Source organism: Ambystoma mexicanum, chromosome 7p (genome assembly GCF_040938575.1).
Source record: "Ambystoma mexicanum isolate Mex_15411 chromosome 7p, UKY_AmexF1_1, whole genome shotgun sequence".
NCBI lineage: Eukaryota > Metazoa > Chordata > Amphibia > Caudata > Ambystomatidae > Ambystoma > Ambystoma mexicanum.
The window spans coordinates 294,485,828-294,505,089 of NC_090939.1; the positions used below are offsets into that span (position 1 = coordinate 294,485,828).

The 19,262-nt window shown below is 43.6% G+C and overlaps 1 protein-coding gene across 1 annotated transcript in view; it reads right to left on the reverse strand.

Annotated features, from left to right (window-relative positions):
* Positions 1 to 700: 700 nt before the first annotated feature.
* Positions 701 to 19,262, reverse strand: part of MAP3K7CL (MAP3K7 C-terminal like) — a 253,885-nt gene continuing 235,323 nt past the window's right edge. The window contains exon 5 of the mRNA XM_069636364.1: positions 701 to 2,094. Within this exon, the coding sequence (XP_069492465.1) occupies positions 1,914 to 2,094 (181 nt within the window). The 3' untranslated portion in view covers positions 701 to 1,913. The remainder of the gene's footprint in view (positions 2,095 to 19,262) is intronic.

A 19,262-nucleotide genomic window follows, 5' to 3' on the forward strand; every position in this document is an offset into this window, starting at 1 on the left:
TAACATTGCAAGGGGTTTAAAATCTGTTTTTCCCCTCTTATTTGGGGAGGGACGGTCAGATTTGAATTCTGTTTCCTATTTGTCATTCCTGATTACCTGCTGCTTCTGTTTATCCACTCAGCTTTGATTAATTGTGGGTTGATGGAACATTGCAGGGGGAAATTCTAACTTGGGTGCTATCTGTCCTAAATCAAAAAGTGCTCCTATTCTGCCGTGCTGTGTATATGTTCCACTGGGAAGTTAAACCCAGTGCATTGCTCACATTCCCATTGTAATGATCACCCCATTGGTGATTGCTGCCCTATATTAAAACGTGTATGATTTCTTTTGAATTTTAAAATAAATAAAATAAATACTGTATTTTACCGACCAGCCTGGTTCATGGTCCATTGTGACCAGGGGTATTTGAAAAGGGGGTGTGATATGAGTGATGTACCATCTCAATATTGAATCTAATATAAAAGAATAAGTATTTCAGTCGTGTGCTGCATACTAGGCCGTGACCAAGGTGTGCGTCGCCTAATTGAAATCCTTAACACTTGTCAGAGAGATGTGTAGCACAACCTGGATGTTAGTCTAATTCACGAGTGCATGTCCTTGATGAGTTCGATTATTGGATCGTCCCAATCCTATACATGGTGTCTTTCCGTTGATATCTATGAATTCACAAGGCATGAAGGGCAGTGTCACCAAACACACCAAGGTTTTAAAAGATCCAATTTTATTGGAAAAACGTCTTGGGACTAAAAATGGAATTACAACAAAGACAATACACATGTTTAAGTAAATACATTCAAACAGACTACAACAAACTTAACAAATAAATATGTAAGCTTTCCTTGTCTGAAACACACATTTGAGAGCCTTCTGTATTATCTTTTAAAAACGTTCCTCTATAACCCCCGGAGATGCAGACACAGTATCATTCAAAGTTGCCCCCAGTGGGCGATTTGACACCAGTTTTTAAATACCTTGGGGTGTGCATTAAGAGTCATACATGCTAAATCATTGGCTATTTCTTAACGAACATGCTTACAACAAAGGCCTTGCATTTTCCATAAAAGAGGTTCCACAGATACATAGTATGTTCTAAATGTAAATGATCATCTGAAATGCACGCTCTCACTCAGTGGGGCCTTGACCAGTCAACATAACAATAAACATTTTCAAAAGTACGCAGATAAAAAGGAGCTGCAGTGAAAACCTGGGGGGTGATTTACAGCTGTGGGCCTGGTACCTTTGGTGTGATCCAATTTACAATTAATACATATTCTACATATGTGTAATTGCAGGGTCTGGTGTGTCCACTCTGGCTCTATGCCCGTAGACCGTGCACAAAAGGTTGCACCGCGGATTGCAGCGCAAAAGGTTGCAATCCTGAGGGTGCAATATTTTTTGCTTGGCCCTCTTCCCTCTCCTTGTTGGGGGTGGCCCTCGTAGCGCCAGCCACTATGCAGCACTCTCACCCCCCTCCACCCGCTCCACCCCACATTGGAGGGTGTGAGCGATGTTTTGTGCCCCGGGATTCTGGCACCGCGCTCTACAGACCTACTGCTATGATCGTTTTATAACATGGGAGACTAATAGACAACATAGCACATTACATAAAATAAAACATCCATTTGTTTGTTATCTATTATTAACATTGGGCCAAATGCTGAAAAATAAAACCAGAGCATAGGGCCTTGTCTCTGATGTGCTTTTCTATAGCGAGAGAGCATGGGCGTCTGCCACCCACTGATTGAATGCTGAAGTGCTGCGTGCATGATAACGCTCTTGCCAGTGCTTAGCTTTTCAGAACGTGGCCCCAGAGTATTAAATCATACATCGACTGTTACACATATCTCCTGTCAAAGAATGTCTTTCTCAGGTGTTATGTCTGTGATAGACTTCATAGGTCTAGTAGTGGAAAGCTAGGAAGAGCCCTGCCTCTTCTGATACTGTATTCGGAGTTTGTCGAGCTGCTCCTGGCATCGGGAATGGGCGACGTATAAGGCTTGGTTCTCCTCTGTCAGTTCGTCATACTCCAAGGCCAGCCCTGCCCCGTCCGCATTTTCCTTCTCTGCTTGATCCAGTCTGGCGATCAGCTCCTTTCTGAAATGTTAAATTAAACAGACATTTTTTTGTTAGATTTTCTAATGCACAATGGCGCTGCAAATATCTAGGGTTTATGTCCGGTTGAATTCGCTTAATATTACATCTACATAAATGCATCGGGTAAACAGCACATCAAAATATTCTGCGACGTGAAAAAGGTTGCTTGTGTTGCCAGCGTTATTTGTACAATGTGTAAACCTATTTATTGTATACATTTATGCCGGTCCTAAATGTATTTTGTATGTTATCAAAGGTTTGCCAGGAAAGAATGCTGCAAATATCTACGGTTTATATCTGTCCGAATAAAGTCCATCTTTCTTTCACAGTTAAGGACCGAATTACTTAGCGGTAATCTTCATTACAACTAGTCCTGCTCTTCCTTGTCCCAGAATTTACTCTATGAAGGCTTCCAGCCATCCCAACAGCCTGATCCAACGATAATTCCTGAACCCATAACTTCACCCCTTCGACCTCTGCATGCCAATAAAGGCCAGACCTAGAGTACCACATCCTAGAATACCCACAACTTTGGATGTGACTCAGCCTAGGAAGAGAGTGTGGGGGCAAGTTCGGGGATGTGTATCCCTAGGACTAGGAGTAATGAAGATTACTGGTAAGTAATTGAAGCATTAATTCCACGTCCATCTTTCTTTCCCAGTACTTAGTCCAGGAAGAAACAAAATAATGTGATGTACACACCACACACAGAATTGACATTCATTCTGACCACCTTAAATAACTATACCTCAATTTAATAGAAAACATGACTCAGTACAGAATGAGTAAAAGGACGCTTCCTTCTGTCCTGCCAAGAGAAGCTGGTAATAGCTTACAAACATGAAGATATTTCTTCTCGGCACGTTTAAGTGTTGGGAGTGCTTGTGTTCTGCTCTGTAGAATTTTTATGCGTTTTCGAGTTTATTTGTTAGAATTTCCAATTTTTGTCTAATAGAGCGCATGTGCTCTTTCGTGCTTTCGACTGGCAAGCAGTGATCCATTTGTCAGCATCTTTCATCACCCCTCAAGGGCTAGGATCGTTGAGTTTTCATCGAAGATTCTGGAAGGCCATCAGGCCTACGCCGTACCATGTAGGAGGAGAAGGGCGGAGGTTCTCTCTTCAAGCTTGAGACTTTCTACTACGGCGAGGAGATGGCCTGCAGTACCCCTTCCTCCCAACATCTACCACCTCAACTGGCGCATCTGCAGAGATAAGCCCTTCTTTTGGGTTACTACACACAATGTGTCTCAATGACACATGCGCACTCCGCATCACAGATTTTTCTGGCTCCTGATATTACTGGCCTGCATATCAAGGCCTGACCGAGTCCCACTTCTGGAATACCTGTGTGTGCGCACCTTGCGCCATTATCTGCATTTACTTTCTTTTCATTCAATCATTCAATTATTTTGATCCAATGGCAAGCCGTCAGATGAGGAAAGCTGGTCCCCAGCAAAGGCCCACACGAAAGTCCCCTGTCTCAGCCTTCTGAACATGGAGGAGCACAGCACAAACAGCTATCACAGATGCCTTAACACAGATGGTTTGAAAATTCCACTCATTAGGTAAGCTGCCAGAAGGTAGTGCACTCTTTCACCCCCTGTTCCATATTCCGCCTCTCAAAGCCTGTACCCACATTACATGCACCTCTAAAACTTGCCATCTTCCACTAATTTAACTTCACCACTTTGTAACGCCTACTGCAGGTGTACCTAGATGGAGCAATGCTCGGCCACCGCCTAATGAATGCTCTAATTAACTGATCTTACCTGCATTCATCATGTTCTAAAAATAATGTATGCAAATGATTTCATCCATATGCCACCACGCGTTTCTATTGTGTAAAGAACAACATACTCAAATATTCAATCTGACATTTTCAGCCCCACGTAACGTGAGGCGAGGCTGCGCCAATATATGTAACACTACCTATCCTGACTGGTATGCTAACTGCTTCAGCCATCCGCAACATGAGGCGAGGCTGCGCCAGTTTATGTAACACCACCCATTCTAACTTGTATGCTAAAGGATGCAGCCCCCCGCAACAGGTGAGGCCGCACAAATATATGAATGTATGTAAAATGTGTAAGAAACCAATGTAACCAACCTGCTTAAGTAAAAGCACCCAGGTGCCTCAAGGTTAGGTGCGCTATATAAATGTCAAAATAAATAAATGAAGGGTGACGCCCTTGGGGTCACCCTACACATCTCTGCAATGGCGGCTCGCCTAGCTTCCAACCAGGAAGCAATTACACCCCTGGTAGACCGCCCCATCACCCCTTATAGACAAGGAACTCCACTCAGCAATGAATCATTAGAGTAGACGGTTTCCTCCATTTCCTTGCAACACCTAACACAACTAAAAGGCTTACGGCACACAGCAGTCCTAGGCAGGTACTGGAGATAAAGGTTCCAGAAATTGAGGCACACAAAAACCGCCACTTCCTCCCTGCTAACCACACTGGTAGAAAAGAAATGACAGAGAAGGGATGACAATCTCTTCCGCCAAATAGAATGAGCAACCCACCTTGGGGTGGAAATATAGGTCACACCTCATTGTAATAGGGAGAGTTGTTGTAGTTCCCACTCATTCGGCGCATGTGCAATTGCTTATGCTGGGATTTACCACATTGCCCTTTTCAGCGTTTGAAAAATGTAGTTCCACAAGGTTTGTGATTTTCATTTATTCCAATCTTTTATTCTCTTGACTTCAACAATTGATGATATAACAGGTGGTGGCGACACGTGTTTCGACCTAAGAAGTCTTTTTCTAGGCTGGTAGTTTAGAGGGATTGTCTTGGTTCCTGCTTGTTGCAGGTAGGTCAGTTAGTTACTGGGTAGTTGCAAAGGCCAGGGCTAGGTCCGCCCAGTGCCTGGTTAGTGGAGTGGATTCTTAGTGGAATCAAACATGTCGACTAGGGGGAGATTCCACAACTAGCAAAGAGAGTGAGAGGCCACAGGTTCTTCTCCAACTCTCACCCCCAAAGAGCTGGCTATTTTGTCGAAAACCCTTGTCGTCATGCCACCCTCATTATTAATGAATGCCAGAGCTGAGGTATTGTCTCTCTGGACTAGAACACAGTGACCTCAAACCACCAGTTTGTAGAAGAGGAGGATCCTGCGGACTGCCTTTAACTTCCCGCAGTTCAAGGAAAGTGCCCCATCCTCCCATGTTCTGTGGACTTGAGCAGTCTTCCAACCTAAAACAGCTCCCCAGCACATGGGACTGTTGCCTGTGGTGATAATCATCTCAGGAGGAGGATCCAAAGGAGACCCCCTACCCAGCAGTTCAGCTGCTCCGCCAGTGCAGGAGACATGGGGACCAAAGTCTTGCAGTTCTGGGACTGGGGATCCCGGGGCCTATGTCGATGGGCGATAAGGGCCATCAGAAGTGACCAAGTCCAAGTGCTTACAAACACTGTGGCCGCCATAAAGCTCTGGATGCGCAATTGGAATCAGGGAGGAGACTGCAGACGGTGACATAGGGAATGAACCTCGTAAGAGTGCGAGTCGCTCTCTGGATGAGCCACTCTTCCAAGTACAGATACAGAGTGATGCCTTCCCTCTGCATCAGCCACACCAAAGGAGCCAAGATGTTGGTGAGCAGAGCCCAAAAGGCAGATCCCAGAACTGGAAGTGCTTCTGGCCCACTGTAAACCACACATGCTTACACCAAGAGGCGTGGATGGTCACATGCAAGTATGCATCGAGATGGCCCTATAAGGTTAACCAATCCCCCCAATATGAGGTGAATTTTAAGCTGTATAATCTCCATCCTGAAGGATATTTCTGATACCACTTGGATGATGGCCTTGAGCCAATAACCAACGAGAATCCTTTGATTCGTAGGAAACTGAAAAGGCAATGACTTAGCAGCCCAAACCCCTCTCTGTCAATGGCACCTCCATGATGGCCCCTTTCTTCAGAAGGGAAGCAATCTCTAACATACAGTATTTCATCTTTAGGGAGTCCATCAATGCCAGCATGATGACCGGACCCATCCCTCCCGGGGGAAAATCGAAACTCGATCCGGTAGCCCTCACGAATCACCTGTGTGGGATGTTTCAACCCACACATCTAAGCCCTGCAACATCATTGTGCATTACTGGCAGCGGAAACATCATAATGGCCGCCGGAAAGCATGCTGCTGGCCAGAAATCACCAGAAGGTGCGCAGTGAAAACCTGACTGACAGGCCAACATCCACTTTTGCCTCTGTCAGTGTTAATACAGGAGACCATTGCCAGCCCCATCCTTTGGCTGCCCAGAGAGCAAAAGCAGACAAAGGAATATAGTGCTGCTCAAAATCCATTTTAATTGATGTTAAAAATTGCTAAAATCATGGCTCACAGAACCACTAAAAAGGTCCCACCTCCTCATTGGGGGGTCAACATCATTCTCACGCAAGAATCTACATGAATCTGAGGTCCACAGAATTGCATGTATATTTGAACAAAGTATATTTTGAGATTGATTATTGGAAAGGCAGCTGTTAAAAATGGGTGCAATAGCAGTGATTTCGACTGACCGGTGCTGGTGATCTAAATTCCGACAGGAGATCTGGATTTCTGAAGCTAAACTGTATCCGGAGTTAACAGAAATGAGTGGCAAAAGGGGAGAGGTTTGAGGTTCAGCGCAAGGATCTGATATATTTGGTTGGAGTGACTAGAGCTGCAGGTGAATGCAGGAGGCGCGATTTGCCAAATCTAACGCCAGGTAAGGAACCACAAAAACAAATGTTTTGCAATCACACTGCGCATAAACACTAGTTGAGTCCAAAGTGGTATAGTAGATTTAATTGATACTAAGGTAGCCTGACACGTGTTTCGGGCACTTGCCCTTCAACTGAGGCTACAGAATTGTATGTATATACACATTATTGTGATACAGATATAAACAAAGACAAAAAATTAAAGCAAAGATTTAGAGACCCAAGGTGGCGGGGCAACCAAACCGGGGGACCACAAACACATGCGTTAATGGTATGGAATCACAAGATTTTGGTACATGATATCAAAAAACAATTCCAATTTTTTAACAATTTCCAAAGAAAAGAAAAAAAAAAGGACATGGCAGAAAACATCCAAACATCAATGCAATTGAGAAATTAAGAAATCGAAAAAAACCCATACCATATACATAAGTAAGGTGCATCAAATCAGGGTGAAAGGGGAAACAAAAATAAAACAGAAACCATTAGCTGGAGGGTTCTGGGTGGGCCATACATCACTGGGCTAGTGGTGAGAAAGAAAGAAAGCTTTGTACCTGTGAGACAGGTGTGTTCAGTTTGGACTAAGGGAAGGAACCGAAAATCTAATTAGGACAGCACATGGATTAAAACATAGAAATTTAAAGCTTATGACCAATTGGGAATTGGAGTATTAACAAAATACTTACCCTGATTAGGGTAATTGAAAGATGATAAAATCTTATGTGCTCCACTGAAAAACAAGTGTGTGCGCAGCAGATTAGCCATGTACTCATATTAAAACAATTAACATAGAAAAAGGGGGCAGAGTTTGCCAAAAGGTACCTGTCATATGCAATTGCACTCAAAATATATGTAGAGGCGTTTCCGCGTAACTTTAAATACATATATTTTGAGTGCAATTGCATATGACAGGTACCTTTTGGCAAACTCTGCCCCCTTTTTCTATGTTAATTGTTTTAATATGAGTACATGGCTAATCTGCTGCGCACACACTTGTTTTTCAGTGGAGCACATAAGATTTTATCCTCTTTCAATTACCCTAATCAGGGTAAGTATTTTGTTAATACTCCAATTCCCAATTGGTCATAAGCTTTAAATTTCTATGTTTTAATCCATGTGCTGTCCTAATTAGATTTTCGGTTCCTTCCCTTAGTCCAAACTGAACACACCTGTCTCACAGGTACAAAGCTTTCTTTCTTTCTCACCACTAGCCCAGTGATGTATGGCCCACCCAGAACCCTCCAGCTAATGGTTTCTGTTTTATTTTTGTTTCCCCTTTCACCCTGATTTGATGCACCTTACTTATGTATATGGTATGGGTTTTTTTCGATTTCTTAATTTCTCAATTGCATTGATGTTTGGATGTTTTCTGCCATGTCCTTTTTTTTTTCTTTTCTTTGGAAATTGTTAAAAAATTGGAATTGTTTTTTGATATCATGTACCAAAATCTTGTGATTCCATACCATTAACGCATGTGTTTGTGGTCCCCCGGTTTGGTTGCCCCGCCACCTTGGGTCTCTAAATCTTTGCTTTAATTTTTTGTCTTTGTTTATATCTGTATCACAATAATGTGTATATACATACAATTCTGTAGCCTCAGTTGAAGGGCAAGTGCCCGAAACACGTGTCAGGCTACCTTAGTATCAATTAAATCTACTATACCACTTTGGACTCAACTAGTGTTTATGCGCAGTGTGATTGCAAAACATTTGTATCCGGAGTTAGCTGAGACTTCAAAGGCTGGCTGTCCCCGGGAAGTCTTAACACCTAGTCTTTTCAGCAACAAGGCAGGAAATCACATGGTTCTGTTAATCAGATGGAGAGTGGCACCCTGGACTGATGCCCTGCTAGCAGGAAAAACAGGACAAAGGATTCCTTCAGCTGAATAGTGTATGCTGATTTTGGGTGTGAACTGTCAACACTGCTCTGGGGGAAGGCAAGACATTTGACTTCTGTGTCAAGCCAAACTTCCAGGGGCGGAGACAAACCACTGTGATTCAGAGAGTCCAGCAAATATATGTTTTATGAGAATACTGATAACTAGTTATACCAAGCGGACAAAAATGTACAATTTGGAGATTCTTAATATGAAAAATTCACCCACAATTTGAGACAAAGCTGGACGCTGTGGGATGTTCTGAGACCAAACCCCATCATTATTAATATTGTCACTGCTGTGTTTATGCTGGAAACCTAAGAACTTACTGTCATATGCTTAGAGAGGGTGCATACCTCTGTGTAAGGGTTGGGGCGAACCCAATATTGCGAAACCCACGAAAATCGCGAATAAGTTGTCATTTCTGAACTAAGCTCTTAGAAAGAGCAGGGTTGAACAAAGACCTGTCTTAATTAATTTGTGAAGTGTACATGTAATTTCAACAACTTGTGTATCTGGGAAGCATGTTTGGTTATGAAAAATTGTTTTCTAATTAAATGCAAGGGGGAGTGTTCTTTCAGCCAACCATAAACATAGCATCACTCTGACTCATTCTGACTCACTACTCTGTTCTCCAGTCAAGTCACAGTAAATCCTTTAACCTATCAGCATCCTCAGAGGGTTGGGCATAGAAAGTCAGCCTTCCCACCCACTTTCAAAAGACATAAAAAGAGACTGCTGAGACCCAGATAGGGACTCATTTTTTCCACTACTCATCGATTCTTGCGCAGCACTTTGCCGGACAACTCTTTTCAGAGGCCTCAGAATCCAGCAACCTAACCAAAGTATTCAACAGCCGGGCGAGCTGTTTGATTCTGGCCAGAACCATATCCAGACCCAGAAAGCAGAGCTGTATCCAGACCCAGACCAGACCGCTGTGCAGTACCGATAGCAGACCAGAGGCCCCACTGTGAGCAGAACCAGTGCCAGAGACCATCCTGTGGCGAGAGAACCGCAGCCCAAACCTGATCAGATCTGTGACAAGGTCCATTCCCTTCCAAAACTAGGAGTGAGTATCTAGAACTGTCCAGAACCCATCCCTTAGTTTAAAGTAATCTTATTCAAACCATTTCAACCTGTCCAGAACTGCGTAAAAATAGCTGCTCTTGCTTTCCACTGCTGAAATTCGTTTTCACTCTGATAATCATTCATGAATCATTGCAAGTGTTGACCTGAACTAATTCAAAGTAGCTATCACCTACCCTGAATCTCCTATAGGGAATTAAAATCATTTTAGCATATTGTTCACTTCGTTGCTATCACATTTAAAGTTATTTGGCCTATGTTTTAAAATCATCCCTGTTTTCTCTAAGCATGCTGGGGGGAACTGGAATTTGAACTGCATTTTATTGTATCCCTGAAAACTGTGTGCTCTTCTTTCCATCTCTTTAGATTGCATAAGGGGGGGAGTGAATTGTCACAAGGGAAAAAGTGATCATATTATCTCTTGTTGAAACCATATTGAGTGTTATTTCTGTGCTGCATTCTTCCCATCATTGCTTTTCCTTGAAACCATACAAAGTATTCTCTGCTACCTTATCCTTTCTATACCAACCCCTAAGTAATTAAAGAATTGTGCTACTGTAATATTATCCCTTGTTGATCACTGTCATATTCATAAGCGTGCTATCAAATATTAATTTATTCATAAAAGTGTGATATAGATATATTGTTTAATTTTTCCAATAAACTTTTTAATTTGCCCACAACCTACTTCTTGGCTCAGTGAGGTCAGGGGGATTCAAAGAGAGGGGCGTTATATAAGGGTTCATCATCCAGATTTAAGAACTTGACATAAAAATATATAAATAAGGGCTTCCATTGGGCATTCCAGTCTAGGCATTGATTTAATGGGATTGCTTGATTGAAGTCACTTACACCTGCAAAACCAAAATTTCCAACTGCACCTCTTCAGAGGTACTCTGCCTTTCCTCTCCTTCCCCCAGAACCTCATGGTATCTCAAGCTCTGGTTCTCTCTAGCTTGGACTATTGTAACAGCCTCTTTCTAAATCTACCTGCCTCTACTCTCTGCCCTCTGCAACTAATCCAGAACAGGACTGTGAGACTTGTCCTTGGCCTCAAGCCCTGGGATCATATCTCTCCAGCTCTGAAATCTCTTCACTGGCTCCCAGTGGATGCAAGGATTAAATTCAAAACCCTCTGCATTGTCCACAAGGCTTTCTGGGGCCTGGGTCCAAAATACCTTCAGCTATCCCTCCGCAAATACCTCCCCTCTCGAGCTCTTCGCTCCTCTACCTCCAACTCACTCAGGGTCAGTCGTTTTTCTAAGAAACGAGCTGGGGGTAGATCTCTGTCTTCGGCTGGGGCCTCCCTCTGGAACAGCCTCCCTGCCACTCTAAAACTTGATGAGAACCATCTCCGGTTCCGGAAGCACCTCAAGACCTTCATCTTTTCTTCTGCCTTCGCTCCCCCTCTCCCCTGCTGATCTGTTCTCTCTTGGCACCGTGCACCTGGCCACCCTCTGTCTTTTGGGCACAGGTACCTGCTCATCCTGTCACCCTCCCGCACTGCCTCCGGGCCACCCCTTGCTCTGGGGTCTGTATCTGTACCCATACAGCCCCCCCTTTTTCTTCCCGCACTTATCGGACCTACCCTGTCTGCTGCCTTAAACCTAGCACTTGCAAATTGCTGGCTGCATTACCACTGTTTGTTGCCTTTATTATTTATGTATTGTTATTTATCTGTTTCTCCTCTGCTTCGCACTTTCCACCTCTCCCCCTTTCCATGCACTTTTCCCCTCCCGCCTCTCCCATGCACTTGCGCGTTCTCAATGTCACTGGGCCTAGTAAGATCGCTGTTTTGTTCTCCCCTGTTCCACTCCCTTGCCTTGTCGCGCTCTGAAACACTTGTGTACGACGCGATAGAAATAAAATATCAATCAATCAAGGGTTTGAAACGTCCTCTTCCCAATGCTTTCTGAAATGCAGATATTTGGTCCCTACTCAAGGGATGCATTACAATCTCTTGGGAGGTGTCCCTCATTTTCCTGGGGAACCTTGTGTGCCTTTAAGTTTCCTTCGAAATCCCATTACTAAGTCTCCCATTACCTTGTTTCATTGTGAATGTGTTCCATCTGCTACACGTATTTCACATTTGCTCTTCATTGCCTACTGCACTACTGATTGCACACTGAGGTCCCCAGGCCCCAGTCCACTTCTGCCCATCCTACAGGCACCCCCATTGGCAACGTTTGCACAGCAGTTATCCCATTCACACTCTTGATTCAAACTCAGGAACATTTATCAGGTTTCCTCTTTTACATTCAGCGCTAATCTCATAGAGGCACTCACTAGTAAGAACCCTGGTGGGTCCAGATCCTCACACGACGAGGGCCCTTTGCGTAACCTTCGCCCTTTAAATGATGGCACGAGCAATGTACAGAGAATATGTTTGAAAGTTGATGTATTTTTCTTGTTTGTTCTTAGAAACCCTTACGCACGAAGGATGAGTATGTTCATCAAATGTACATAGGGATGTATTATAGCCCAGCACTTAAAGACTTCAGCAAACACAATACACGATCTCAGCAAATATTCTGTGAGAAAATGTGTCCAAGAACATAGTACAATTGCTATGACCTATAAAATTATTTTGTTGATGAACATGGACTTTTCCCCCAACTTTTGAGGTGCATCTTAATTTTAGAAGAACGATATTGAACGTTGGAAAACAAATAATACACATTGTTTTTTTCTCATTAATTCTTAGGCTTTCGTGTATAAAGGTCAATATGGAAGTCTTGCTTCAATTATATTGTTCAGAGGGAACACCTTCAACAAACTATAAAGGATAATGTAGTTTAAAATAGAGAAGTGCAGAATGAATAGGGGGTGGTCGCGTGTATCGTATGATGCAGACTTACATAAAGGATGCGGGTAACATCTTGTGTGAATGAGATTTCCGGAGTAAGAAGTTGCTTTAGTAAGGAAACAGCACATGTGTGTGTCTAAACCCGTGGGGATGCGCAAATAGGACTTGGAGAGATGGTGACTGACTCAGACATCAGATATCCGATGTGTACATGACTCCCACTAATGTTGGAGAAGTGATAACATGGAAGGTTCAGGGGCATGCATGAAGTGGGCTTGGTAAGATTTGAAATGAAGGTTGGTTAAAAAATATAATAAAGAATGGGGTCACTGTTCCAGCAGGGAAGTTGGGTAGTATTATTCAATCATGCCAGTAGCAGTTGGGTAACATATGAACATCGTTTCTTCTGCAGCTAAAATGTGAAATGGAAGCTGTTTGTACTGTTCTGGCAATATTAGTTAGGTGAGTTTTTAGTACACCTAATTTAACATTGGTTTCCATATTGATGTGATTAAAATATACTCGATGAATGGAATATGGAACTGCAGTATAGTTTATTTTTGTTCAATTGCAGCTTGCAGTTTGTTGATGCCAATTGATGAAAATTAACATCAATTATTGGGACAATTTTGATATTGAAAATCTGCCTTTTTGTATAAGTATATATAGACTTTACAGAGACATTGTTAAACTTTTTATTATGACCCTTAATTATTACTCATTGTGTTTGTGTGAATGTATATCTTAAAAGAAAAAAATAAGCAATGCTAGCGTATGAAGACACCATGCATGTGGAAGGATGGTCCGTCCCTTTCTGCGCCTGAAGTAAGCCCAGCGTGGGTGAAGGGAGTGTACCGCATAGGACATGTTTTGTTTGGTCTAGAGCTTTGTATTGGAGGCCAATATTTGGGCATGTTTGTGTTTGTACTCACTCACAGGTGCAAACTACGGGGGTTCTCTATCACAATCAAAGTGGTGTTATACTCCTTATTATATTGTGTGTGTGTACTTACTAATGTCAAAAATGTTTTGTAAACATGTTAGCTGATGAGTAGGTGGGATGGCAAACCTGTGGATGATGTTAGGTGCTGGGAGGATTCAATAATCCAAGGATTTAGCTGATTTGCTAGTGGTTTAAGTTCATCATCAGGTCAGAAGAGTCATGTTGGCGTTAGAAATGTGTTGCTTTATTATTGTTTTCATCAAAACACCAGAGCATCTAAAAATATTCATGTGGCAGATAATGCCAGTTGTTCAACCTAGGTGAGTGCACACAGCCAACCCGTGTTTCGACCTAAGTCTTTTTCAGGGCCAATTGAGTCGAAGTTGGGTTCTTGATAGAGTTGATGGCTGGTCCTCCCGGGTCAGGGTGCCAGTAAGGCTGGATAGCCAATTCTAGTGCTGCATCGGCGTAGGGGAGCCGTGGATCCCGTATCACTTGGCGGAGCGAGATGATGAATTTGGTGTATATGTGTATGCATATAAGTCATGTCAATAATTTTGTAAGGATGAGTAATAATGAACATGTCTTTTAGTGTGGTATGTATGAACATTTTGCTAATAAGAGAAAAGGGTTTAACAGGGGATAATATATATGCATTGAGCACAAGGGGGTCCCCGCCATTTGCCAGGATCAATATTAACTGAATATTTGCTCAAAGGTAATGTGCAGCATGAATTTGCAATGCTTGCATCTCTTCCTTTTTTATCAATATGTTTTTATTGCAAGTTTATAACACAATACAAAATAATATCCTTCACAATTCTACTGACATACCAAACAAAAAATGAAACACCATAAAACCCTCCAAATCATCACTCCTAGGAGGACTCCTGCATGGTAACAATGACCCAATATACTCCGAACCTTTCCACTACAAGCAATTTAATGTTGTCCCCCCATGCCAGGAGTTCCCCCAAATCATTAACATATGGGTCAGCAATACAAGAGACACAAGGGAATCATTTCGGGTAGGGGCACACTTCCCACTAGTCAACCATGCAGGTAATAAGCTTCCTATACAACTGTTGAAGACATGAGGGCTTTTGTACACTGTGGGGGTTCTTCTACCCCCAGTGGGAATTTCCAGTGCCCCTTTATGCAACTCAACCCTCCCCATATGACTCAGAGTGTACCTTAGTGTGGAGGTCTGGTGATGAGAAGTCTCCCAGATGCATTCTGTACTTTAATATAAACATCCCCCACTCCTCCATGAATGTGGATAAGTCGTCATGCACCATATATGCCAATTTCTCCATCAGGTACATCGCCCACACTTTCTGTAGCCAGTCCAGCTTATTGGGTACAGAGGGTTGTCTCCACTCCTTCTACGGCTATCCTCCCTACCCATAGAAGGACCACCCACATCTTCGGAAATCTGTACATGTCGTACCCCATGGGTTGGATACCCAAGAGAAGTGTGAGGGGTCTGGTTGCAGGGGGTCCCCTGTAATGTCCTTAATCCAGCTCAATAATTCAGAACAGAAAAACCTGCGCTGAGGACAAGCCCGTCACTTATGTGCAGTGGTCTCCAATTCCCCACAACCCTAGTACACAGCAGCAAAATGTCAGGATCATCTTTGAAACTCTGACCGGGTCCCTATGCCAAAGGTCAAGGACCTTAAAATTGTGTTCAGTAGCATGCATGGAAAGATTGCCATGAAATGTGACCTTATATATTTTCCCCCATAAATCTTCCAGCACTGTGTTGCCTAGCAGAAGGTCCCAATAGGCTTTACATTTCACCTTCCCCTAGATTGTTACCATAACCAGGGCTTTATATATATTGGAAACAATCCCTCATCTCAATTGAGCCCTCTCAAGAACCCTTTAAAAAATGCATAAGATCACAGAGCCGATTGTCCCTACATCTAGAGTTCAAGACTAGCCCCTTGAGTCTGCGGTAATCGAAAATTCCAATATTATCCATCACCAACATCTCACGCACCTCATCGAACTCTTTAAAATTAGCATTCAGAAGGAGATGCCCCGCGCTCTCCAGACCCAGGTCTGACTATCTCTGGGCCCTTTAAACCTAATTGGCTGAGCGCAAATGGAGGCCCACATAAAGAACTCAAGTGGCAGGGCCACCATGATAGTTCTCTATTCATCCTATTGTTCCTCCAGAACGTCCACAGGACTCCCAACAACGTGGGGTGTTCATGTACCTATCAGAGGAAGAGTGCAGTTGGCACCCATAAAAGTCCCACGCGCTATACGTGCCCTTTTCTTCTGGCATACAAAACAAAAGCACATGTGGTTGACGTCCTTAAAAAACCTGTATAGTAAGGGGGTGGGAAGCATCTAAAATAAAAATAGCAAGCGTGGGACCACATTCATCTTGACTACAGTCATCCTCCCTGTCCAAGAGAGAGTGAGGTCTGACCATCTCATAAAATCTTGCTGAAGCTTGCCAACAATGAGTTCATAATTAAGTCTGTACAGGTCTGCGAAACTCCTCAAGAACTTAATATCAAGATATGATATTAGTTCATCTACCAGGGTCAACCCACACTGATCCAAACTGGACATAGACGCCCCCCCCTGTCCTATTGGGAGGATGAAAGACTTGTAATGGTTTATCTTCGGACCTGCCAAAACCCCATATGTTTCCAGCATAGTCATCAACTACCCGAGAAAAGCCCATGGATTTGTAACATAGCACAATACTTCATCTGCAAATGGCAAAACCTTAAATTCCACCCCCTCACAATTGATGTCCTGTATCCCCGGGGTAACTCTAATCGCTGCTGCCAGGGGTTCAATCACAAGGGAGAAAAGAAGAGGGGACAGAGAACCCCCCTGTCTCATCCCCCTATATAGGGGAAGTATCCATATAAAATCCCATTCACCATCACCAGCGCTGAAGGGCCATGATAGAGTGCCACCATTTTGGCCCTAACGTGTTCCCCAAAACCGAATTTGACCAAGACCTCATTCATAAAGATCCACTCCACCCTGTCAAATGCCTTTTCAGCATTCAGAGACACCAAGTAAGCACCTCTAGTAGGATTCTGGGCTCAGTACATCAAGATCAGTGTTTTCCTAATATTATCTGAGTCTTGTCTCCCTCTAATAAAACCAACCTGATACCCATGAATAAGTGACGGGAGGAGTTTATCGAGCCTGTTACCCAAGATCTAAGCCATTATCGTAACATCTGTGTTGTGCAGGGAAATAGGTCTGTATGCAGCACTCTGTTTCAGATCCTTTCCTTCCTTAGGGATGACCATGATTATTGCCTTAAGCATTGACTGTGGTACATGCTTACCAATTACCACCTCATTAAAACCTTTCTCTAATGTGGGAACCAGGATAGATCAAAATATTTTATAAAACCTTACTGTGAGGCCGCCCTCCTCTGGGGATTTACCACTTTCCATACCTTTTATGGTGCTACCAGTTTCTCCACCGTAATTGCAGAATCCAGAATGGTTGCATTGTCTGATGGCAGCACCGTAAGCTCCAACCCATTAAAATACATTCTAATCCTTTCCACATCACCTCTCCACTCAGATGAATAGAGATGAGCATAACACTGTCTAAATTCCTATGCAATCTCTACTCTGCTCCTCTGTGTTTCATCCCCTTCCGACTCCAAAACATTTACCATTCTAGACTGCGTCTGTGCCCTAAATCTGCATGCCAGCAGCTTGTCCACCTTCTCTCCTTTCTCATAGTGCCTCTGCTTGAGATGCTTAAATGCCCAATTAGTAATGAATGCTAGGAGTGCCTTAAGTTCGGCTTGAATGCCCTGAGGTCTTTCAAACTTGAGGAGCGTATACTTGTGTTACCGCCCCATTTTGGTTGCAACATCTCGATCCTCCCACTCAGGAACTCCTCTTTCTTCAAGTCGCCTTGTAGCCCTCCCATAGAATCTTTGTATTACTTGTTGTTCATAAGAATAGATGCTCTCACTGCCTTACCCTTTAACAGGTAGTCATTACAATACCAACGGCCTCTGTTGACCCCAACCTCTCAGACTTCAATCACTGCAATTAGCAAGTCATGATCTGACCATGGGGTGGATCTTGTGCCGGTCATCCTGACGCACTGAAGGGCATTGGCTTCTACAAGTACCAGGTCTATATGAGAGAAAGACTTGTGCACAGCTGAACGGTACTTGAATGGGGCTCGGGATTGTACACCCATGATCACAGTTCATGCCCCCTACTCCCATATGTCCACCAGTCCCAGCCTCTTATTAATCTCCTTGAATCTAAGAAGTCTCTACCTCTACCCACCTCACCGTGGCCCTCTTTTGTTCGCAACCTGTCTGTCAGTTGGTATAGGACCATATTAAGATCCCTTCCCAACAGCAAGACCTCTTCTCCAAACCTTTTCCCGCATTGTCCCACCTCCTCCAAAAAGGCACCTGACCTGTGTTAGAATAGTATATAGATGCCACCATAAGCTTAATACCCTGATACAGACCCTTCAAAAAGAGGAACCTTTCCTCCCGGACACACTCCATCCAACCGACCTGGGACCTGCATGAATTTCCCATGGCTATGGCCACCCCTCTTTTCTTTTACAACCCCAATGAGAAATGCACTTTCGAGATCCTCCCCCCTCTCAGAAGTAGCTCTTTCCCCTTCACAAAATGGGGCCACTGTATACAAAGGATATACACATCTGATTTCTTAAATTCCCTTTTCACCAGTGATCTCTTAAAAGGAGAATTTAAGCCTCTCACGTGCCTATTGTGATGCAAAATCCCCCATCTGTCACCTCCAGATTGCACAATTTCTCATGTACATGTCCCATCCCCAGTACACCTTTTTGACCTACTGGCCGATCATTTCTGAACTCGTAACCACCCCCCAGAGCAAACACATATGGACACACCACCAGCAGAAGGGAAGACATATAACAACAAAACACCTAACACAAAACCTACAATGCAGCACATTCAACTCTTCAAAAACTCCATGTCTGTGGGCTCTCCCTGACCACCCTACTTTGCCATTAAGTGTTCAGCCTTGTCTACACCCTCCAACCCTACAGGCATGAACCACCAGGTAAACCTCTTCCCCTCTCCCTAACATCAAAGAACAAATATAACTTTGGCTGCAAAAACACCTCCCCATCAAGCATCATCCTGAAACCTCAGATTAAGACCCCTTCCTCATGACTCTATTATCAAGTCATTGGAGACAGCAATACGACCCACCACCCCTAAACTTCCACCCCGAGTGCTCCATCTCCATAACTATCTCCCCACCCGCCTCTTTAGGGCTGCCATGCCCCTTGCACAGATTGCAAGAATGGAGGGATAATACCCACCCCCAGAATCCCAGGTCTTCCTGTTTCTAGGTGAAGGCGTGTTAAATGCCCTCACATCCCCACCCCCCGAGTTTGCACTTGTCAGTATTTCCACTCTCCCTTGTGCCTTCCTGACTGCTGAGGGGTTCCCATGCCTCCTCTCCCCTTCTGGTCAGTTCCTCCATAACTCTTTGAATGTCACAAGTTGGTATTTCATTCCTTCCCATTTAAAAGATAGTGCAAAAGGGCACCCCATCTATCCCTCAATCATTGCACACGGGTTGCACACTGCTTGCGGTGCAACAGGGTGTAGGAGTGTAAGTGACTTCAATCAAGCCCTCCAACTAAGTCAATGCCTAGTCTCGGATGCCCAATGGAAGCCCTTATTCATATATTTTTATGTCAAGTTCTTAAATCTGGATGA